The sequence below is a fragment of the Delphinus delphis genome, chromosome 7 (genome assembly GCF_949987515.2).
Source record: "Delphinus delphis chromosome 7, mDelDel1.2, whole genome shotgun sequence".
Classification (NCBI taxonomy): domain Eukaryota; kingdom Metazoa; phylum Chordata; class Mammalia; order Artiodactyla; family Delphinidae; genus Delphinus; species Delphinus delphis.
The window spans coordinates 106,629,484-106,654,943 of NC_082689.1; the positions used below are offsets into that span (position 1 = coordinate 106,629,484).

The window sequence follows — 25,460 nt, forward strand, 5'->3', positions numbered from 1 at the left end:
CAGAAATTGTTGAAAATAAGCCTGCAAAACACTGTTTTGGAAGAACCTCTTAACTGAGAAATTGCTGCTGGTAAGAACAATCCTGCAAACAGCAAAGGCTACAGGCCATGAGCCCTTCAAAATGTCTCAGGGTAGGAAATCTTTTTTGTTAATTGAAGTATAGTTGATTTACAATGTGTTAGTTTCAGGTGTACAGCAAAGTGATTCCTATATAGACATATGTGCATATGTATATATCTGTTGTATATATCTATTCTTTTTCAGATTCTTTTCCATTATAGGTTATTATTACAAGATATTGAATATAGTTCCCTGTGCTATAGAGTAGGTCCTTGGTAGGAAATCTTTCAATTTTCACATTAATCTAATCAAGCTACATTGTTTACATGAGATCAGTATTATCATTATCCTCATTTTACGTATGAGGAAAATGAATCACACAACAGTTAGGTATTTTACCCGAGGTCCCACAGAAGGGCAGAGCTGGTTTTAAATCCAGCCAGAGAAGCTCCTGAAACAGTGATTCTAACCACTTCACTGTGAAAAGCTAAAGATGGATGTTGATACAGCTCAAAAATTTATGCAATTTTGTAACAAATTGCCACAAAATAGAATTTCTTTAAAAAAGAGTTACAAAGTAGAAAAATAAATGTGCCTATTAATTGATAATAATAATATTTTAAGTAATCAAAATTCAAAACAAGCTGGGGTTGGAGAAAAAAAAAAAATCTGGGTTTTGTAGACAGTAATCCAAAACTGTGGTCTGAAAAGCTAGATAATCACAGGATTATCTTCAAAGTCAGTTTTTCAGAAAGACTAAATAAATGAAAGTGAGTTATTTGTAGTGAGGTGGATGGACCTAGAGTCTGTCATACAGAGTGAAGTAAGTCAGAAATAGAAAAACAAATAACGTATGCTAACACATATATATGGAATCTTAAAAAAAAACAAAAAAGGTTCTGAAGAACCTAGGGGCAGGACAGGAATAAAGATGCAGATGTAGAGAATGGACTTGAGGACACTGGGAGGGGGAAGGGTAAGCTGTGACAAAGTGAGAGAGTGGCATGGACATATATACACTACCAGATGTAAAATAGATAGCTAGTGGGAAGCAGCCACATAGCACAGGGAAATCAGCTCGGTACTTTGTGACCACCTAGAGGGGTGGAATAGGGAGGGTGGGAGGGAGATGCAAGAGGGAGGGGATATGGGGATATATGTGTACGTATAGCTGATTCACTTTGTTACATAGCAGAAACTAACACACCATTGTAAAGCAATTATACTCCAATAAAGATGTAAAAAAAAGACTAAACATTACACAGTCTACATAGGAAAAAGCATAAAAGAGACAATAATCAAAAATTAACAAACACAGTAGAATAAAGCAATATTGATCATCTTTATAATTATAGCAATACACTTGAAAGTTTTCTAGGGACTTCCTTGGTGGTCCAGTGGTAAAGAATGCACCTTCCAATGCAGGGGACAGAGGTTCGATTCCTGGTCAGTGAACTAAGGTCCCACATGCTGTGGGGCAACTAAGCCCACGTGCCACAACTACTGAGCTCGTGCACCACAATGAGAGAGCCCGCGTGCCACAACTAGAGAGAAGCCCACGTGCTACAATGAAGAGCCTGCACCACAATGAAAGATCCTGCACGCCTCAACGAAGACCCTGAGTGCCACAACTAAGACCCAAAGAGCCAAAAAAAACAAAGAACTTAAAAAATATATATATAGCATTACTAAAATTTTTTTTCTAAATTCCCTCAAGTGGTAAGTAGTCTCATATTTGCTTAATAAGCAAACACCAGTCATATGATATGTGGTTTTCAGTTAACACATGTATGGCAGAAAACACCAAAATGATTATTTTTTTAAAGTTGGAACTGGGGACAAAGATACCCAGTTAAATTTATGTAAACTGAAAACAGAGGTAGAAAAATTAGTACCACTGAAATTAAAAATTAAGATAAAAAGATAAAGGCTATTGTAAAGTACTAAATGTTGTGGTTTCTAATTAAAAACACCTATACTAAACATATATATATATATATATATATATGAAATAAAATATCAATCAAATACAAAAAACCAAAACAGTTCATTTCTAGCGGTTAGATGTTGACTGACACTGTCCTGATGTGAGCTGTAGGGACTCAGAAGCCATTTTCTGGGACTCAGAGGCCCAAGAGCAAGGCTGAAGGAGGTGGTTATTGGTTTTCCAGTTATGTTGCTAGAAGAATAAACTAATGGGCAGAGTTCAAGGAGAAAAGCCGGTGTTGGGAACTTGGGTGAGACTCAGATGCCAACTGAACTCAGCAGAAGAAGAGCTTGAATATGATCAGTATTCAGTTTTTGCCAACATTTGCTGTAATCATTTGACAATCCCAGGTCATGCATAGCAGGGATCCTTGTGTGGGCAGCTTGATGGACAAAAACATAGTTAAGAGCAAGATTTTGATGTTCGTTCACAGAACTTTGATAAATCAGATAAAATTATGAATGTAAATGATCTGATGTATATAATTATTAATGTAAAATTAGTAGGTATATACCAAGTATAGCCTACAAGTGTTTATGAAGTATTTAGAAAAATCAATACTATATACGCAGGAAAGAAAATCAGTAATATATGAAGCAAGTTTTTCCATTCTAACTAATCTGATAATGAACTAAATCTATAATTCAGTAATACAATTATAGCCTCATATTCTCAACTACATGAAAAATTTAAAATATAAAACAGGTTAAAAATCTAATCTCATACTCAAATGTGCAGAAATGCAATTTTGCTTCTTCTCCCTACCTGAATTCAATATGCTTATCGGCCCCTGCTTCCCCTGATAGTAGAAAAATCTAACCGTGTTGATGAATGATAACTAGTTAATGCCTATTTAAAACTTAACTGTACTATTGTGTAAATACTGGGTTATATTGGGGTTTCTTCTTGCTCCTCCTTTTTGTTTCCATGGGCAGATCACAGGCTGCGGGCTTGTGGATAGCCCAGCATGGGAGTAAAGTGTCAGCCTCTGTAGCTGCTGTTCATGGTACCTGCAATGGGCTCAGGCTGGAGGTCTAGTCACCTGGACACTTGGACCTCCGTATCAGCTACCAGCCTTTGACACACTTATATCCTCAGTCCATCCATATTACCCATCCTGCTCTCACAGCCCTGGGGACCTCAGTAGCCTACTTCACACAGTGCTTCAGTGATCAGGCTGTTGAGAAGCAGCTCTCAGAAACTTCCATGTTGCTGCTTCTCATAGCCATTGCTAACCTGTCTGTCTTCCAGCCAAGTTTTGTTCTGAGGCCATGCTGAATTTGAAGCCTCTTTAATAAGCTTACAATCATCATTGTTGTAGGAATCAGGGGAGAAATAACTCCCTGAGTTTTCCAAAATCTATCTTGTGGCCTCCATCCTCATTCACCTAAAGCTCATCAAATTTCAATCTCCCAGAGAGACCCAAAGAGCAGGTCCCACACCATGTAACTCTTGTCTCTGCCAATTTTCTCCTAACATCCTCTACCCAGACTAGAAAGAGTTTTGCTCTCCTTTCATGTAATGGGAAATTACAGTTTTATAATATATACTATCCTCCATAATATTTCACTTAAAAAAGGCTCTACCCCAGATCCTTCAAATGCTTTTTTTTTTTGTGCTATTTAAAAGAAAGGTTTTTTATTTTCTTTTCTCCTTTTCAAATATTGCCCCGTGACTAATATTTTCCTAAATCACAGATGAGTGAAGTACAACATTATTTTTTTTTGAAAATTGAGGAAGATGGTCATAAAAATTAAAAGAATAAAATTTTTGTTATATATAAATTATATATAGTGATATAATTATATAAATTATAGAAAAGAATAAGAACTCATGTCCACACAAAAACCTGAACATGAATATTTACAGCAACATTATTCATAGTTGTCAGAACTTGGAGGCAACGAAGATGTCCTTCAGTAGGTGAATGTATAAACAAACTGCGCTACATAGAGACAATGGAATATTATTCAGAGCTAAAAAGAAATGAGCTATCAAACCATAAAAAGACATGGAGGAACCTTCAATTCATGTTACTAAGTGAAAGAAGCCAAACTGAAATGGTTACATGCTGTACGATTCCAACAATATGACATTCTGGAAATGGCAAAATTATTGAAACAGTAAAGAGATCAATGATTGCCAGGGACTGGAGTAAGGGGCTGGAAGAGGGATGGATTGACAGAGAACAGGATTTTTAGAGGAGGCGAACTATTCTGTATGATACTGTACTGGTGGATATGTGTAATTTTCCATTTGTCCAAACCCACAGAATGTACAATACCAAAAGTAAACCATAATGTAAGCTCTGGAATTTGGGTGATGATGATGTGTGATTGTAGGCTCACCAGTTGGAAGAAATAAACCACTGGTGGAAGCTGTTGGTAACGGGAGGTCCTGTGCGTGTGTAGAGGCAGGGGGTATGTGGGAATCTCTCTACCTTCCTCTCAATTCTGCTGTGAAACTAAAACTGCTCTAGCATAATAAAGTTTTTTTAAAAATAAACAAAAGTAACAAATAGTCAACTTTATTTTTACCTTATAAATTTGATTTATATAATTACAAAAGGGAAGTGAATCTTTTTAAATCTACATGACTCAAACTGAAAACATTGGAAATACTGCAATAAGTCAACAAGGAAGTTATCAGAGCAGTAGTTTTACAAAGTATTTGTGGAATTAACGAGTTCATTTTTTTTTCAGTTTTCCATAAATCTCAAGAGTTATGAGTCATTTTTAAATAGAATCAAAGATAAAACTCCCAGAGTTTTACTCAGAGACACATTTAGGCATGATCTAAACACTTGGCAAAAGAAGAAAACTAGAGCTCAAATTCATTTACTATTTAAAATATGAGCACATATACTTCAAGACAAATAGTGTGGTTCAATCAGAGAATCTATTAATTTCTGATCTATTAATATAATTCAACCCATCAATAGATTAAATGTAAAATACCTTGTATTCTGTCTCATGAATTTTTGAAAGACCAGTCAATAGATAAAACTGAGCATTCATTTCTCATTTCAAACAAACAAACAAGAAATAAGCAACTAAATAATTTATGTGTAAATGGGATTAAAGGATATCTAATGTGATGTGGGTTCAGAATCAGTATTCTATGTACTGGGAAATATACAAAAGTACTGTTCCTTTTTGTTTGTTTTTGGCTTTTTTCCAAAGTTCTATACCATAATTCTTATTTATTGTTGTTTAAAAAGTTTTGGCTATATTTTAGAAAGTTTTGATCAGGACAATGAAACAAAAAAATGTATACAATTTGGCTTGAAAAGAGCAAAGTGTTTTAAATATGTCATCTGATTATTTCTTTGAAAAGTTGTATGAAATTAACTAAAATGTACATTATTTAATATACGAGTATCTGGATAGAGAAAACAATAGGATGCGTATATAATTTACTTGATAAATGTTTAATTAATGAAAACAATTCGTTTACACTGGAATTTGAGACATAAGTGATATATCACATTATATTGGTTTCAGATGTATTACATAATGATTTGATATTTGTGTGTATTGTAAAATGATCTCCACACTAAATCTATTTAACATCCATTACCACACATAATTACAACATTTTTTTTCTTGTGTTGAGAACTTTTAAGAGCTATTCCCTTAGTAACTGTCAAATATACAATACAGTATTATTAACTATAATCTCCACGCAGTACATTACATCTAGTGACTTATTCATTTTATAACTGAAAGCTTGTACTTTTTGACCTTCTTCACCCATTTCGCCCACTCCCCCCTCCCCCACCTCTAGCAACCACAAATCTGTTCTCTTTATCTATGAGTTGTTCGCAATTTTGTTTTGTTTTTTAGATTCCATACAGTGGAAGTTTTTAAATGCTTGAAATTCACTGGAATTAAGTTAATGATGAATATGTGAACGAGAGAAATAAAATAATAACCTTAAGTGAAGGGCTTTACCAAAAATATTTTGAAAATAGAAAAAGACACTGGGTTCTTGTATAGGAAGATGAAATATTTCAAAAATGTTTATTCTCCAAGTAAATGTGTTTATGGAAATAACAAATTCTCAAAATTCCAACAGATTATTTTAAATAAAATTATTTTGAAATTAAACTTTAAAATTAAAGTAGGCAAAAATATCAAATAATTATCTAGATTAAAACAATGGTAAATAGAAGTGGGCAGCAGGATTAATCACTCTTATCATATATTACAATGTGTAAAGAAACAATTTTTTTTTTTTTTTTTGCGGTATGTGGGCCTCTCACTGTTGTGGCCTCTCCTGTTGTGGAGCACAGGCTCTGAGCGCGCAGGCTCAATGGCCATGGCTCATGGGCCCAGCCGCTCCGCGGCATGTGGGATCTTCCCAGACCGGGGCATGAACCCGTGTCCCCTGCATCGGCAGGCAGACTCTCAACCACTGCACCACCAGGGAAGCCCGTAAAGAAACAATTTTTAAAAAATAGTGTGGAACTTATGGGGGGAAAAAGTAGACATCTGGAAGTAAGCTTTGCTTTATCTGTAGCTATTCATATGAGGTGAAGACATTCTGATTGGGAGAACAAATCGTCCTGAAATACACTAAGCATTCAAATAGTTTAAATATATGCTAAAGGTAACATTTCAAAGCACTGAAGAAAAACTGGGTTACTCATTAAATAATGTTGGGATAAACATGATTAGAGAAAGTATTCTGCTTCTCTTGTATAATAGGAGGAATATTCATACCAAATCAGATTTCTTTTTAAAAGAATATTTCCATTCCAATAGTAATTTGTAGTAATTTTTACTGGAAAGAAAAGTGGTAGAGAAAACTAGTAACCATATCCTTCCCAGAGACAACTATCATTAATAGTTCAGTGTATTTCTTCAAGTCTAAATTGTAAGCACATATTTTGTTGTTGACACCATACTTTATACCCAGTTATAACCCCTGAATTTTTCAATCAACATTCCACTGATTTTCCACTTTATAACAAATGTTTACTCAGCACCATTATTAACTAAGTAGGAGTCTATCATATCAATTCTCGATTTTTTCCTCCATTTATTTAAATGTATGGGATATTTTAATTGTTTCCTAATTTTCGTCTTTATAAAAGTAATTTGCGAACAACTGTGTTCATAAGGTGTTTTTGGTACAATGCAGAATAAACTAGGTCTGAATAGCGGTATGTTTTGTTTGTCCCTTGGTTTTTCTTTGTACGCTCTCAGATATTTGTATAAGAGATAAATATAAAGATGTTGATTTTCTTTTCTTTTTTCCTCCTTCTGTAAATTATTGTTTTATTTAGTATTAGAAGGGTTCAGAAAGGAAGTAAAACAGTTTTGTAAAATAAGCTCTTAAAAAGCAAGCAATTATAGTTATTTTTACGTGGCCTAATCAGTATCCTTTTAAATGTGTAATCAAGTGGCATCTATAATTATTTGAGCCACTTGGCTCATGCTACAGTTGAATCTTCTGAAATTCACTTGCTTACTTTCCTTTTCCTGTTCGTTCAGAGCTTATAACTAAGAGTTGACTTTTTTCTTTCTCATAAAGCTTAGTTTTGGAGGAATTCCAGTACCAGGCAAACCTGGGACCTTTTTAAAGAAAAACTTCCACGGATGTATCGAAAACCTTTACTACAATGGAGTAAACATAATTGACCTGGCTAAAAGGCGGAAGCATCAGATCTACACCGTGGTAAGTCAGCATCCTTCTCAGCTTGATGGTTTCTAACACTTTGGGGTAAGTCTTGCTTTCCCCATCCTAACCTTGACCCCTTCTCATAATATGTTTACATTACACTCTTGGAAGTCTTATCAGACTCCCAGGTGAAACTGGAGGCAAAGCAGGGACTGAATTGGTGTGAATTGTTTTGGGGAGAAATAAATACATTAGAAGCACCTACAGAATTCTATCTTCCTGGCTGTGAGCTTGTGCCATCTGTGGGCAGAGTTTGCAGTCTACACTGGACTGACATGAATCTCTTTGTTATCCCTGGGAAATGCAACAATAGAACCACAGATTCTATTAAATTCTACACCTTCGGAATTATATAGTTGTCTACTTATTGTTGTTAAAATATAGGGCATTTTGAAGAAGAGAGGTTACATTTTTGGTGTTTTTGAGATTCCCTTTGTACTACTTATTATGCTGGCAAGTTAAAAAAAATTAATTAATTAGTATTTGTCTTTCCCCAATAGACCATGAGTTTCATGAGGACAAGGAACTTTTCTTTTTCACTACTGCATTCACAGTACTGGTGCTTTGCACATAGTAGATGATCAATAATGGTGTGGACATTTCCAGCTATAATTGTGGATTTGTCTATTTCTCTTTCCAGTTCTATCAGTTTTTGCCTCATATATTTTACAGCTCTGTTGTTTGGTACAAACACAGGGTTGATAGGATTGCTATGTGTTGCTAGTGGATGGGCCCTTTTATCATTATATAATGTTCTTCTCAGTTTATGATAATTTTCTTTGCTCTAAAGTCTACTTAATCTGATATTAAGATAACCTTTCTTGCTTTCTTTTGTTATATATTTGATAGATAGATAGAGATAAAAGTAAAAGAATGGAAGAAAAATATATAAATATATATGCCTATATCATATTTGAAGTGAGTTTATTGTAGACAGTAAATAGTACAGTCATGGTTTTTAATCCACTCTGTCAACCTCTGTTTTTTAATTGGTGCATTTAAACCAGTTACATATAATGTTAAAGTTATTGATATATTAGAGCTCAAATATATATTTTTGTTTGTTTCTTTTGTCTGTTCTCTCTGTTTTTTATATTGTTTCTCTACCTTCCTGTGTGTTTCTTGAACGATTTTCATAACTCTATTATGATCAATCTTGTGTTTGAATATACCTCTATGTATAGCTTTTGTTAATGGTTTCTTTAGGCATTATATTATATACATATAATTTATTACAGTTTACTGATATTTCATCAGTTTTAGTGAAGTGTAAAAACCTTACATCCCTTTAAGTTCCTTTACCTTTCCCTGTTTATTATATAACTATCTTAATTAACTTTATTATATAATGTTCTTAATTATTATTTTCTCCCTATATTTTTAGAATCATATCAGTATTTTTTTTTCGGCTGTTGAAGTTGTTGGTATGTTAGGGCTCAAATGTGTGACAGATTCAACCATCAAACATAATTTAGAAATCTCAAGAGAAAATGTAAAGCATATTGTATTTACTCATAGTTTTGCTTATTGTTGTTCTTTCTTCCTACCTGATTTTCCTAGATTCCTTCTTTTGTAATCTCTTTTCTGTTTAAAAACTTCCATTCTTTTAGGGTGTGTATACTGATGACAGATTCCCTAACTTTTCCTTCATCTTATAATGTCTTGATATCTCTTTCATTCTTGAAGCCTTTGTTCCCTGGACATAAGATTCTGGGTTCATAGTTGTTTTCTTTCAGCACTTGAAAAATGTTGAGCCCCTCAATGGTTTCTGGTGACAAATAAATACACTGTTATTTGATTTTTTCCTCTACAGATAAGATGTAATTTCTTTCTTACTGCTTTCAGTATTTTTTTTTTTTTTTTTTTTTTTAGTTTTCATAAGTTTGACTATGATGTGTCATGGTGTGGACTTCTTTGGGTTATCCTATTTGGGTTTCACTGAGTTTCTTGAATCTGAGAGATTACATCTTTCACCAAATTTGGGAAGTATTCTGCCATTTATTTGAGTATTTTTTCAGCCGTTTTCTTTCTCATCTCCTTCCTGAATTCCAGAGATATGAATGTTTGATCTTTCCTTATAAAATCACAGGTCCCTGTTCCTCTGTTCATTTTTTTCTCAGTCTATGTTGTCTGTTGGTCAAATTCGGTAGTTTTTATTGTTAAAGTTGATTAATTCATTTTCTTATTCCCTTCCTTTTGTTATTGTGCACATTCATTATTTTCTCATGTCTGATATTGTATTTTTCAGTTCTAACATGTTCATTTGATTCTTCTTTACATCTTCTATTTCCTTGTTAAATAAGCCTTTCTATGTTTTAGTGAGACTTTCTATTTTCTTATTTGTCTCAAATGTGCAGTTGTTATTTGAAGGATTTTCATTATAATGACTGCTTAAAAATATTTGTCATATAATTCTAACATCTTTGTCATCTCAGTGTTGGCATCTACTGAATGTCTTTTTTAATTCAATCTGAGATCTTCCTGTATAACAAGACATTTTTTACTGTAACCTGAACATTTTAGGTATTATGATGAATCCTATTTAATCCTATGTTTTAGCTGTCTTCCTCTGACACTGTTCCAGTAGGGGAAAGGTGGGTTTTGCCTCAATACTGCTAGGCAGGGGTAGAATCCAGATTTCCCACTAAACCTCCATTGACAAGGGAGGCTCCTTGTTACTCCTAGGTGTAGAGGGGTGAGCATTCTGGTTCCCTGCTAGCTCTTCATGGATACTCTCTGACTGGGAGGGGTAGGAAAACCTCATTACTCCTCTCTGTGTGACCTCCAGTGACATCACAGCATGTGTGTGTTGGGTGGGGGGGGACTCTGGTGGTTAAAGTTCTGACTCTTTCAAGCCATCTCTGGCACCATGCCTGCAAGGAGTGGGTGGGCTCCCTCATTACTGCCTGGTGTGGGGGGAGGTGAACATCAAGACTCCACTAGGCATGTGGTCACCATTGATACTAAGGGGAGAGGCTTGCTATTATGTGACAAGGAATAAAATCCAGGCTCCATACTTGGTCTCTGTTGACGCCTTCCTGGCTGGAGGTTTTGGGCACCTTGTTACAGTATGGCTGGATGGTAGTGTGGCCATAATTTTTTTTTTTTAAGATTTTTGTTGGCTGGTATAGAGCAATTATTGTCTAAATGTATTCTGCCTTATTCTGTTGTTTCTTTCCTGGACCTTGGATTTGAAAGACGAGCCTTCTAAATGGGGGCTAATATTTTGTCTGCCCCAGTTGGTCTCTCTGTGTTGCTGGCTTCTTCAGCAGTAAGTCTAGGATATAGAAGCAAAAGAAAAATCTAGGGAAACCTCCAACGTTGTTCCTTGGGTCTCAAGATCCTAGTATATGCTTGCTTTCTTCTTTCCACCATTTAGAGTCTTCCTAAATTTTCTTTATATATAATGTTCAGGGTTTTTTAGTTGTACTTGGTGGGAGAAATAGAGGAAATCACATTACTCCATCTTCCCAGAAGCAGAAGTCCATTAACCTCACATTATTTTAAAACCTTTCATAAGAGTAGGCCACCCTATCATTGACAGGCAAATACTGATTTTCCTTGCAATCTGGTCATTGGACTACCTGGCAAACTGGAATTTAAATGACCTTGAGGTCTACTTTTCCCTTGATGAGCTTAACCAGTAATAAATATTTTATTTTTGGGGGTTCCATATGTTAACACATTTTTTTAAGTAGTTATTGATTTCCAGGGTGTGAAACAGGCTTGCTTGAGAACAATCACACTTCGGTTGACGGTTGTAATGTTTTAAAGGGTTGTCCCTGGCTCAGGCTCAAGACTCTTGATGATGTTACCCACATGTACTAAGGCTGTTCATTATCTATTTAAACTAAGCACTTGCTTGCTAATGATATTTTGCTTGAGTCTAGATAAGGAGACTTGAACCATGGAAAGCATATTCATACCTATCATTCTCCCATATTATTCCCCCAAAATATTTCATAACATACCTGTTTCTTTGAACTTAATCTGCTAAACCAGTGGGATCAAACACTACTAGGAGTTTGGCTTAGACTGATGTGATGAATATCAACATACCTGAAAGGCAGGACAGCACTGACCTCATTGTGACAAGAGTTGATGAAACAAATTTAAACCACAAGGAACTGAAGAAAACATTGCTCACTTTCATTGTTCAAAAACTGGGCCTCAAAAGTGTGAGAGCCTGAGCCTTAGATATAAATAACTGCAATTCCTATTGTTACCGAGTCCAAGCTTGTACTGCTTACCACATGATTGGCCAAAAAATCTAGAGACAAGGTGTTGGGGCAAGGAAGTGTGACTTTATTTGGAAAGCCAGCAGAAAGAGAAGATGGTGGCCTCGTGCCCCAAAGAACCATCTTCTCCAAGTTAGAATTCAGGCTTCTCTTATACTAAAATGGGAGGGAGTATGGCTGGTTGGTGCAAACTTCTTGGTGTCAGAATCCTTTGTTTTTGCAGCCATCAACTTAGTTCAAGTCATGATATTCCTGTAACCTTCCAATAAGACAAAGGTTATTCTATGTTCTGCAACTTTTTATCTATATTAATGGAAAAGTGTTATAACTTTAAAGCTCAGAGTCTTGAGAATGGGCTATCCTGTATGTTTCAGGCTATGGGCAACATTCTTAACTTGTCGCAAAAGCAATAGAATACAAAGGTTAAAGTAAAAAAAAACAAAAAAAAAAACAAAACAGATCCAATATGGAGTCAGATTTGTTCTTCTCTATTATGCTGTGGCAACATTCATAAAAAAACTCCAAACATACATTACGTGTTAGAAAATATATTAAATGATAAGACATATTAAATAATAAGTCGCTGAATATACAGAGCAAAAAGGGGGGAAATCAGGGAGAACAAGGAGAAAAACATGAATTTCTGAATATTGGTGGCCTTCATCATCTCCTTTTTGGAGAGAATCACTAACCACAATTGTAATAAATGTGTCATTGATTTTTAAGCTACTGGAGCACTTACCAAGCTGCCTAAAACTTTGCTACCATACTTTATTCCTCAGAGTTTAATTGGCAGTGTTGTTAATATGAAGCACAAAGAATCTATTCATCATTAATGTACTTGGAAAAAAAAATCTCAGGAAAACTGTTTTACTTTGCATGTAAAGAACCTTTAGTTTTAAGCTTCTCAATTCAAACGGGGGGATAAAACCATTATTTTTCTTCCAAATTGCTTCTATTTCCTTGTTTAGGTGAAAATTCCTATTACTAGAAACACACACACACACACACACACACACACACACACACACACACACACACGCATTTATATACCTAATCTTTTTCCTTTAGGAATTCCATGTGGGAAGGAATGGTTTGCAGTGTTAATTACAAGTACAAACTCTTTTATTCCCTTACTCAGGCTTAAAGTTTCCCCAAAGATATGGTACCAGCTACAAAGTCAGCTTAGTTCCAAGTCACTAAGCCACAGCTGTGCTAAGTAAGGACTTTTGAGAGGGATGGTGTTTTTGTCCTTTTCCAGTGTTCACAGACTCTCTCACATTTATGGAGTGTGGGGAAGTTCAGAGTTGAGCAGGAGGTTCAAGGAATCCACAAATCAGGCAGCAAGGGTAAGGTGATACCCATCAATTACAAAAGGTGATTCAAGACTTACAAGCACCAGCCTTGGCCTCATCCAGCACAAATCTCTCCAGCAGGCTGCATTTATGCAGCATCCTCATTGCAATTTGTCATTCCTTTCTTGTGGGACCTGCCCACCCCCTGGAGATTTAACATCTGTTCCATGGGGATAATTCAATTTAGTCTTCATAGCTCGATTTGACTACAAGACAACCTTACACATCCCGAGACGCAGTAAAACTAACAGCTTAAAGTAGACATAAAAAGTACCTCACTGTTCTACCTCAAATCTCCCACCCTATGCTAATACAGCACCATATAACAATCAGAAAATAAATGGCCCATTGAAATGTGTGTACAGTACCTGTAACGTGGATTATTATATACATAATATAAGAAATATATGCCTTGCTAGTTTCCTGAAAATGATTAATTTCATAGCTTCCACTTCATAAGAAATGATGCTTTCTTGGAGCTCTCCTTTCGGAGTGTTGCATCCCTTCTCCCAGAGACAAGGAGAGTAACGTGATTGTCTGGGAGATGGCTTAATTGTAGGTGTTGAAATGATTATTTCTCATTTAAAAGAAAGGCATAGGAGAAATGCTCATATACCTTGACTTTGCCTTCAGTGGGAGGGGAGATAAAGGCAAATGGCCATTAGCAGGACTGTGGTTATAGACTTGGCTTTGGAGCTAATTGACCATGTAAATCTGCTCCTGTGCCTTTGTCTCCAAATAACTGGATGGGTGATGGCTAAAGCATGTATGATGCTGCCCCCAACTTCATGGCTGAAATTAATAAACCCTCACCAAATGCATTTCCACTCTGCCTAGAGGGAAGCCTCGCAGTCTTCTCAATCCACTGTTCCTGGCAGCACCAACAGTTACATAATTGTTGATAAATCACTTAGATTCCTAATCTCACTCAACAGCCCACTCAGCTATGGGGCTTTGGGCAATTTACCAAACCTCAGTATCTTCATACATGTAAGATGGGACAATTATAGTCCCTACCTCAACCTGTTATTGTGATGATTAAGTATGTGTTTAACACAATGTAAGGTCCACAGTAAGCACCCAATGCGTTGAAGGTACTATTAAGGAACACTTCTACCAATCCATTCAACTGAAGTTGGCATGCAAACCAATATTTGTTTGTCATCTTAGGTATATAATCAATGACTCACATAGAGTTTTTGCATTTTATGATCCCAACAAATAATAAAAGTAGATTGGAGATGGCTCAAGTTTTGCCTCCTGAATCTGAAGTTTAGTTTATTCCCACACTGTAGAAATCATGAAGCACTTTTTGGGTAAATATATTGCAAACTTATCGATCTCATTCATCTGAGGAAATTTAATGACTAGCTTTAGTCCAGATTTGGTCAAATGAAGGACTCCTTTAACATAAGGCATCTAAGAAAGATGTTGCCCAGTGGACCTGGGTGTAACAGGCGTACTGAGTGGGCTTTTGTGAATGTTATGGTCTTCTGTTTGCATCTCTGCTGCCATGCAACTCGTTGAGTGTGGTTGTTTATTTTTTAAAGCTCTGAAGAAGCCAAGAGATAAGGATAAGTGTATACATGAGAGCACGTACACATTCACATCTGCGTATGTGCATGTGCCCATGAACATACACATATATAGTGACAGCAACCTTTGTCTTACCTGCCTGTGACCCAGAAGCTCATGAAAATCTCTCAGAAAAATTCCCAGTGCCTAGTGAAAACTAATCTCTTCAGCTTATCCCTGGGATCACGTTTCATCTCTGTGAGTATGCTCCGTGATAAATAATGCGTTCCTTTGATGGAAGGAATTATTTGAAAAAGCAGCTAACCTATCAAGTCTTCTCTCTCCACACTCCTGCCATTTGAGTAGTCTGACATTCACATCACCTGCTTCTAGGTCGTAAGCTCCTCATACCCTGGAAAAAATTATTTTTAAATTGTTAGCTTCCAGAGAAGTGGCTTTCTTTCTGTCTTTGGGCAAAGTGAAACTAAATAGTTTCAAGGTCATGTGAGGAATAATGTGACAAAGTTAAAAAAAATAACAATGAAATCATCATCCTCTCTGAAAATGATTCTACCTTAAATCAGTGTTATGACTTTCTTTTCTAAGGTGACTGTTTCTTAGCTCGATCGTTATTTGACGTTATTAAAGAAAACATCTTTAGAATGTTAAAAATATGCATTTCTATGTGTTATGGATGCCATTTGGAATATACAGAAGACCTAACCAGCCAGAGAGAAAAACACTGTTCTCATCTACACGTATTTCATTTTCAGGTTTTAATTGTATATTTGATATAACATAGACCATATTTTATTTCTGTGTCTTTAAAAGTGTTACTAAACCTTTTAAATCTCTTTACAAATGCAATTTCTACATTAAGTCCATTCACCACAGTTCATTCAAGATTCTACTGCATTAAAGTTTGAGTTGTTTGAATTTTTATTGCCTAAAATAATATTGCAGTTACAAACATAACACTGAAATAATTTTCTGAAATTTAGAATGGATCACCTGAAATGAAGATTGTTGGGTCAGTTATTATGCATTTTTGGCTCAATTCATACTGTTGAAGTCTGTACCATTTTCCATACCCACCCACAGTGTAAGAGGGAACCACTCATCCTACCAGTTTTACCTCCTGCTTCCCTGCCATTTGAATATGCAAATGCCTTTTGAAAAATGGGGGTAAATGAAAGTCGAAATCAACTCAGGTGCTGTCCTTCTCTGCAAAACTTCCAACTGATGAGCTGAGCATGTTCCTTTTATGCTTTTTTCCCCCGTAACAATGACCATGACTGTCCCTTCATTTGAAGACATCTTCTTTCAAGAACTCTCTTAGAGACAATGCCACAAATCACCATGGTAATGCCAGAAGGGCAGTAAATGGAGGGATGACAGATGGACCCCAGTCATATTAGTTCCTCTGTCCTGAAATATCTGTGAGAGGTAGGCAGGGGCAGACGTTATTATCCACACTTTCTGCTAAAAGATACTTTATGCTCAGGACTGGGGAAAGTCAATGATATGTAGTCAGTGGCCATGTCATTCACAGCCTTCTTCCCTTTCTGTTGGAAAGCACTACACCATCAGCTTTTATTCATTTTTATTATACCACTGTTTTTTCCTAGGGTCCTGAAGGACTTTCATGTCAAACTGAAAAAAAAAAAAAAGGGGGGGGGGAAATTTGGGCAGATGTGTGAATAACACCACTTACCTGGGAATTGGAGATGATCTATCAGGTCTTCCAGAAACGGCCCCTTGTGGTTTGCTAATTGCCAAATACACCTCTCTTGGGTATCTCTTGCAATGTAGGAACTTTGGGCCAAATCCTTGCCTTTGGCAAGAGGAAGAAAGATGGCAGTGAAGGTCAGAGTGTCTGGGAGGAGTCTATCTCCTTATACCAAGATGGCTATGATCTTGGCAGGAGCTGCTACTCGTCACATGGCTTTCAGCATGTCCGGTCTCTGGCACTGGCTGTCAAGCTCTTCCTCCGGAGCTTAAGGAGATGGCTGAGAGTTCTGTGTAGGGATTAAGTACCTCCCCAGAAACTCTGCAGCCAGTGGCTCTTGTATTCCTGCAAGACAGATGGCAAAGTTCCTGCTTGGGTTTTGAATCCTTTATAATCATCTCCTCACATCTATAGGTTGATTTTCCAGTTTCTGACCATTGCTTCTTTTCTAGCCAGGCCCAGAATATTTACTCTTTCTGGAATTCACTCTGTGCATCTCCTCCTCTATGCTTTGCCTTTTCATTCTGTGTTTCTCCCATACTCGCTGAGCTGCTTTTCTCCATCACTCCCTGTTGGTTCAGCCACAAACTCGCCATCTTTCTCCAAGCTCACAAGTAGGGCCAACATCTTAAACCAGGATGATACTCAACATGTTTCACTGACTCTCAGAAGTGGAGCAGGGTCCTGGAACCCCCAGGCTGTGTGGACCATAGACCTTGAGTTGCTGCGGGGAGGCCCAGGGGAACTGGAAGCCAAGCAGGCAATCCTACATTCCAGGGAGAGACTTAACGGTTCTGCAGCTAAATAGCCAAAATTAGGAAGTTTCAAAGTTATAAAATTGGAACCACCAGTAGGGTGTACTAGTGTGAACCTGCTGTGTCCCTGTCTTGCCTGTGTTAACTTCACTAGATTGTCTGTGGCTTCCTGGAGCACAGGGCTAGGAAGAAGCATGGGACCAGGTCCAGACTGGGTAGCAGAAGATGCTATGATTCCTAAGCAGAATTCGTCATGGGATTGGGAAAGGAGTAGTATGGAATCTGCTCTATGTACTGGCCCTGTCCAGGCACATTCATGATCCCACTTTCTCCCCAGGACATCTTTCAAACTCTCAGGTCCCTTATGCTTTCCTTGCCGTGAACCTCACACTTATACAACTTAGCACTTGATTCATCACCATCCTCAAAATACAGTTATTGAGGATCTGCTATATTCAGAGAAGGTGAGCCTGCCTTCAATGGGTGGGAAACGTTTTTTTAAAATTAATTTTTATTGGAGTATAGTTGCTTTACAATGTTGTGTTAGTTTCTGCTGTATAGCAGAGTGAATCAGCTAACCATATACATATATGCCCTCTTTTTTGGATTTCCTTCCCATTTAGGTCACCACAGAGCATTGAGTAGAGTTCCCTGTGCTATACAGTAGGTTCTCATTAGTTATCTATTTTATACATAGTAGTGTATATATGTCAATCCCTATCTCTCAGTTCATCCCACCCTCCCTTCCCCCTTTGGTATCCATAAGTTTGTTCTCTACATCTGTGTCTCTATTTCTACTTTGCAAATAAGTTCATCTGTATCATTTTTCTAGATTCCACATAATAGATGGGAAACGTTTAACCCCTGTCTGCCCCCAGCATGCACACAGTGGGTACCAGGTCACCATTTCAGAACTCAGAATCCAAACCTGATGCACTTACCTAGGACAGGTCCTCATACCTGCTTTTTGCTCTCCTGGCTGTCATTTTGATTGTTACCCTTCCTCTGCTCATTTCCCTTTTTGGTTTGACACTTTTTGTTTGTTTTACCACCTTGAGGCCTCTCAGTAATCCTGCTTCTCCATTTGTTTTTACAGTCATCTCTTTTATTGTATTTTTTTAAAAATTTGTTATTGATTTACAATGTTGTGTTAATTTCTGTTGTACAGCAAAGTGATTCAGTCACACATATATATACATTCTTTTTTAATATTCTTTTCCATTATGGTTTATCACAGCATATTGAATATAGTTCCCTGTGCTATACAGTAGGACCTTGTTTACCCGTTCTCTATATAATAGCTTGCATCTGCTAATCCCAGACTTCCACTCCAACCCTCCCCCTATGGTCTTCTGCTTTCTGACTTTGACTAGATACCCTGTCCTCCACCTTCAAGGCCCACAGTGCTTCTGACTGCCATACCCTCAGCCACTGCACACTATTGGACAGACTCAAACCTAGTTTACAAGAGTTAAGAAGAAAAAATGATAGAGCTAGCAGTCAGGAAAAACTTCATGAAGGTGATGAAAGGGTAGGAACTTGCTGTGAGCTTTGAAGAAAAAGACACCTCTTAGAAAATTCCAAGTTCTTAAGAAGGCAGGACCAGCCAGATCGTGATATATGCACCAGCTCCAGGTGGGGGCATGCTATTACTCGGAAACTGTATTTTATTCTAGCCTAGCTCTTTGCAAAAGTTTTTCCTATCACTCTAAGTATTGTGTAGGTTTCACAAAATAAGCATATTTTTTCTGTGTCACTTATAGTGTTGAACACTTTATGGTCAGGAAATGTACATAGAGGAAGGCACTCTGTATTGAAGAGAATATGATCTCTGAAGACAGTGAGAATAAATCCCCGCGTTAACACATAATATCTATAGAATCTGAACAAAGTTACTTAATCTCTCCGTGCTGCAGTGTCTTCAACTACAAGGTAGAAATCATCATACCTACATCACATACGTACCTTGACTCCTGGGATGATGTAGGCATTGAATCACTAAGAGCTACTAATATCATCATAATGATTTTTATTGTCCTACTTTACTCACCATTTCTCATTGTATATTCCCCGTGAAGACCATAGTCCTATGATTATGTCTATCCTGTTACATAAATGGCCTTCTATGAGTACAACCCTAAAGATTTTAGATCAGTGATTATTCATACTTCAGGGGGCTCACACCCTTTAAGCAGATAAAGAAAGCTATAAACACATCTTATTTTGCATAACATTTTGGAGGCATATAGACACTCCTGAAGTCTGTCCACGGGCAGCACGTCAAGAGCTTAGCTCCAGATAAGGAGAATCATAGATAAAATTAAACTTTTTCTCTGTCTTTATACGTTCCCAGTGGTCTTACATAAATGTCCCTTGTTGAATCACCAGGGCCCTGAATAAGTAGGGGACTGACACTGTATCTGTTCCTTGTGGGACAGTGGGGCTAGCTTCTTAGAAATGCTTCACCTTTGGTCACAGGATTTAGAAGACACCTCTATCTGTCAAGGTCCGTGTTGTCTGAAAGGAAAAATTTAGTAGCTAGTAGAAAGTGGTTAACTACTAAACTGGATAAAAGATGACAGTAAGGGGTCCAGAAATAACGAGTGTGAAAAATCACGTACTTCATCTAGGCTGAGAGGGTGGACAGAGAAGGAAGTGGGGGCCAGGAGAGCTCCCCCTGACCACCTCACAGGCTGAGATCCTGACCTTTTGTTACCAGGGTAGCCTGCAGCCTGCAGATGGCCAAGAAGTTTGTCAGAGAGAGCCACCTGTGGAAGCTGCCACCAGTGGGGGGACGTGTGGGCTGGAGCTCACCTGTGCTGCACTGACTCACCATCCAGTAGGACAGGAACCCAGACAAGTGCCTGCTAAACGCCATGGCCCTGCAATGGCTCTCTAGCGCCATCTACCAACCAAGCCTAGACATAAGAGAAATGCTTACAGGGTACAACTCCAGGGACACAACCATGGCGGCTTTGCAGCTGAAACTCTGATGTGGATAACTGTCACCATCTCTCATCTCTTTCCCTCCTTTTAAGATCTAGGTTAAAAATGAGAGACCCTACAACATATTTGAACTGCCGTAGTCAGTGTGTGCTTGTGTACTTGGTTCAATGTGTATGTGTGTGTGTGTACACATGTATGCCTCTGCACCTACACACACACACACACACACACACACACACACACACATTTTCTTTTCTTTAGATACAAAAAGATAAACACTAAGTGCTTTTGAAATATTTTTGTCTTTTTTCTTTACAGTTTTGAGAAAGAGATAGGATCTTTACTTTGGGGGTAAAAACAAAGTACCCTTTAAACACACACACACACACACACACACACACACACACACACACACAAAAGCGTGCAACTAGGGACTTCCCTGATGGTCCAGTGGCCAAGACTCCACGCTCGCAATGCAAGGGGCCTGGGTTCGATCCCTGACCAGGGAACTAGATCCCATGTGCTGCAATTAAAGATCCCGCATGCCACAATGAAGATCTCGCACACCGCGACTAAGACCCAGGGCAGCCAAATAATAAATAAATAAATATTTTTTTAAAAGTGTGCAACTAGCCCAAATTTTGACAGAATGATAATTCTTGGTCCTCTCCAAAGAGACAATTTGTTGTGCTCATGACTGTTGCCCACAAAAAATAAAATAAAAGGGAAAAATAAGAAAAAAGAGACCAAAAAAAAGAAAAGAAAAGAAAATGAGAGGCCCTAGATGTCAGGAAGAAGGAGTTGGGAAGACAAATAGGAGGGGCACGCACGTTCACGGTTTCTGACTCCACAGCCTAGGCTTAGACTATAATAGCCTGTCTCACAAGTGTATGAAGTACTGCAAAACCTCAAATACAGGTCCAGGCTCTTGTGAGCATTTATTTAACTTTGTCATTACATGTTTGCTAATAGAGAATACTGAAACCACAACTATTCTCTTTTATGGGTCCACACAATTTAAAAAGCATCTCTCATATTCAAAAAGTTTAGAACATTCTGTAGGTAGAATTGCACTTGAAGTACCCAAAAAATTTACCCCTCAGATGAGAATTTGCGATGCTCCGATTCTCACAAAAATGTCTCATATTTCACCTAAAGGTTTTCTTATGTTGTTTACTCTTCTCCTTTGAAATTGTTTTATTTCCCCACGTTTCTGTCTACATTTTCTCTAACATCTTAGTTCAGCATATCACTCCACTCCTAAGTCAGCCCATGGGGTTATCCATTATCCCCCATGCTGACCAGTTGTTATTCAGTTTTCTCCCTGATGCTGTAACAAGATCCAAAATTTTCCTTGCTTTTACCCAAGGAAGCAAGTCTTCTGAAGAACATTCAGATTTGTCCTCATGGCATCAATACAATGCAGTAGCTAAACATCTTTCAAAAATAATGATAATTTAAAAATGCAAAATAAAAGATTGACTAAGGCTTTATGAAAGCAACTCTGAGATCAAGAACAAGGCTAAAGGGACGCATGTAACATACAGAAGCCGCATGTGATGTGTCTGATAGAAATCTCGTGCCTGATAAGATTTGAGGGTGAAGATATGCCCTCAAAGCCACCATTTACTTCAGTTATACATGCCACATGGTAGAGGCTTATAAGCACACTACGTTTGTGTAATACAATGCAAGAACCACAGCGGAGGCTCTGAGGATGGATCATTCAATGCCAGCTTCCCAACGTGAATGCAAGATCAGGCAGCCCCAGAAGACGCCCTTAGTGTTCTAGGTAGGCTTTGTGTGAATGTGCTTCACTCCACGTGCATAGGCAAATATAATACTGCATCCTGGAACAACAGCAAAAACCTATCCTGCATTCTTCCAGGAAACTAGAAAGCATGTGGATTTTATCAGATTTTGAATTCGGTGTGATGACTGGCAAAGACCATTAAGACAGTTGAAGCATTTTTTGTGTATGTTTGTCTGTACCCATAAAATTAAGTATTTACAACCTGGATTTGTCAATTTATGGCATGTGTATTAAATTTCAGTGCTTTGTGACCCAGATATCCCTGCAGCCCTCATAGAATGTACAGGAAGTAGTGGGTCCCCAAGTTTCCTAAGAGTTGTGAGATAATTAGGTCTAACACTGCTCTGGGAAAGCACAGCCCTCTCACCAGTGTAACTAAATAACCAACATGTGAACCAGTAAGTATCTTGACAATAATGTTTAATTTTCATTTTTGGTTAAAAAATAATGTTGCAGATGCAAACTATTATATATAGAATGGATAAACAGCAAGGTCCTACTGTATAGTACAGGGAACTATATTCAATATCCTGTAATAAATGATAATGGAAAAGAATATGAAAAAGAATTTTAAAAATGTTTACAGATTATAGGGAATTTGTAAAACACAGAAAAGTAGAATGAAAAAAAAATCACCTGACTTCTCATCAACAAAGGCAACCATCAATACTATGCCAACCAAGATTTTCCAGTCTTTTCTTTTAAGGAATATTCTTTTGTGTAACTTCTTTTCTTCCTTGTTATCCATATACTCTATAATAAAAACAATAACTTGTTGAGCATTTATTATGTGCCAGATTTTTCATAGTTATCTATTTTAATTCTTGAAATAACCCTATGAAGTGGATTTTTTGTGGTTTCATTTTACAAATGTGAAAAATATTAAAGCAACTTGCCCAAGATATATAATCAGTAAGTGATAGAACCTGGTCTCTATCCCTGGTCTTTCTGATATCCAATCCATGCTCAACTGCTGTGATATGTTTTTTTGCACATTTTATATCCCTCTTTCATTACTGAGTTTCTAAATTTTAACTAAAATAAACTTACATTTTGAAAATGGTGATCAACACATGTTGAATAAGTGCATGGATTTTTTATAAGAAGAAAAAGGAGTGATTTGAATTCCTATTGAGGAATTTAGCACACGACAGATGGTAGGTGCTTAATATCTGTTGGACGTTATGTTTTGATGATTATAACCAAGGTAAACTTTCAGAGTCTGATTATCAGTGAGGAAGAATGTTTCTCTTTTCAACACTGGAGCTTCTTCTGAAGAGAGGCTGATCCTCTCCATACCTAATGACCTTCACAGATAATTAAAAGATCCTAGTACCATCTCACTGTTAGCTGCCTAGAGATAGAAAATTAGAAGATGATCTTTGGGATGCCTCCCTCTGCTGATGGTTTCTATTTCCCTGGATCTGGCGGAAGTGGCATGGCCTGATTAGAAAGAGCACCATGTGAGTCAGAAGATGTAGCTTCCCCATCCAATTGGGTCACTAGGTAGCTGGGTAAATTTCACAATTAACTTATTCTCCCTGGTTCTGTCTACAACTGAGACACATCCTCTAGATAATCTCTAACATACCTTTCAACTCAAAGGCTTCATTAGAGCGAATTATTTAAAATCTCTCTATCACTGTCTTAGTTTGCAATGGCTGCCATGACAAAATACTGCAGACTGGGTGGCATGGACTAAACAATAGAAATTCCTAAACAACAATTCTTAAACTGCTTAAACAACAGTTCAAGAGGCTAGAAATCCAAGATATCAAGGTGTTTTCAGGCTTGGTTTCTCCCGAGGCCTTTCTCCTTGGCTTGCATGTGGCCATCTTTTGGCTATGTCCTTACATGGTCTTTCCCCTATGGGTACACATAGCTGATGTCTCTCTGTGTGTCTAAATTTTTTCCTCTTATACAAGCACCAGTCAGATTGGCTTGGGGCCTACCTTAATGGCCTGATTTTAATTTAATCGTTTCTTTAATAATCTTATCCCCAAACACAGTGCCATTCTGAGGTACAGGGGTTAGGGCTTCAATATGGGAATTCTGGGGAAATGCAATTCAGCCCAAACCAATCACTTAAAATTTTATTATCTGGAGGCCACTTAAAGTGCTTCTCTGCTATTATGAAAACACCTCCACACCCTGCCATACAAAACAAAAACACAGGGCCTGCAGCCTTATGAAGTAGTTAGGGACCCTGACCCCTCTTACTCTGTGGCTTTCATCTTGAGGGTCCCAATAGGCTTCTGGAACTGAGGTATCATGGCTGCATACAAAGCTGCAGAAACGAGGAAGACAGGGAGATAAAAGGAACATCCCTGCCAGCTGGATCAGCTCCCACTCAATGCTCCCGCCATGACTGGCCTAATGGGCCAGACTTAGACACCTGGCCACACATACCTGCAGAAGCGAAGAAATGTAGTCACCTGGTTGAGCACATTATTGCCTCAAATAAATTATAGAGTTCTACTACACAGAAAGGCAGAGAATGGGGAGATTTTGAGTATATAACTAGAAATCTCTACCAAAATTTCTTTGAACAATATATGGGTGTCCTCATGTAAGACATGGTACAATTTCTATTTTAGTGTCCAGGTTGGAAAGCACAATTCAACCATCACCATTATAATGATGCTCTAGAGTTGCATTGTCTAATACGGTACCTGTGTGTGGCTAGGGGTACTTGAAATGTGGCTAGACCAAATTGAGATGTACTGTAATGACAATGATTTTAATATCAGGTTTAAATAATATTTGTATGTATTGACTTAAATAACCCAATATTCAAATTTAAATTAAGTTCATCTCTTTCATTTCACTTTTTTAATAAAGTACCAGAAAATTTTTAATTGCATATGTGGTTCCCATGATATTTCTGTTGGACAGTGTTGATCTAGTATATCTTCACCCCAAATAGAAGTATTCTAATGGCAGCCTTTTTTGAAAAAACTACTTTTATTTGGAAAAAAAATTTAATGTTTATCTAGAGATTAACAGCAGTAATCAGAATTAGAAATGGTTTTTTTCCCATTTTATAAGTCATTATTAATGAAATTGAGAAGCTGACTTTTGTAATATACTCATTATTGAGCAGGAAATTTGCTTAGTTTTACAGGCCAGTTAGTGGTACTTGCCCTTCATGCACACTTGCTACTTTTCCAAACTGTACCCAAAAATCAAGAAGCCCATATTATGTTTTCAGAGCTAAGAACATTTGTTCCTCCCTGAAGTAAATTTAATATAAAAAAGCACCATACACATTCACGTAGAGTGGAAAGATGTTTTGTGTGAGGGCTAAGTAAAGTTATTTGGAGAAGTAAGTTTACTCAAAAGGAAAATGTACACACACACACACACACCACCACCAC

The 25,460-nt window shown here is 37.3% G+C and overlaps 1 protein-coding gene across 3 annotated transcripts in view; it reads left to right on the plus strand.

The window, feature by feature from the left end:
* CNTNAP5 (contactin associated protein family member 5) overlaps positions 1 to 25,460 on the plus strand; it is an 866,498-nt gene that overhangs the window by 449,338 nt on the left and 391,700 nt on the right. For 2 of the 3 annotated variants that reach the window (XM_060016951.1, XM_060016953.1), the window contains one exon: positions 7,586 to 7,729. In XM_060016951.1, the coding sequence (XP_059872934.1) occupies positions 7,586 to 7,729 (144 nt within the window). The remainder of the gene's footprint in view (positions 1 to 7,585; positions 7,730 to 25,460) is intronic. The other variant, XM_060016952.1, reaches the window with a different exon arrangement.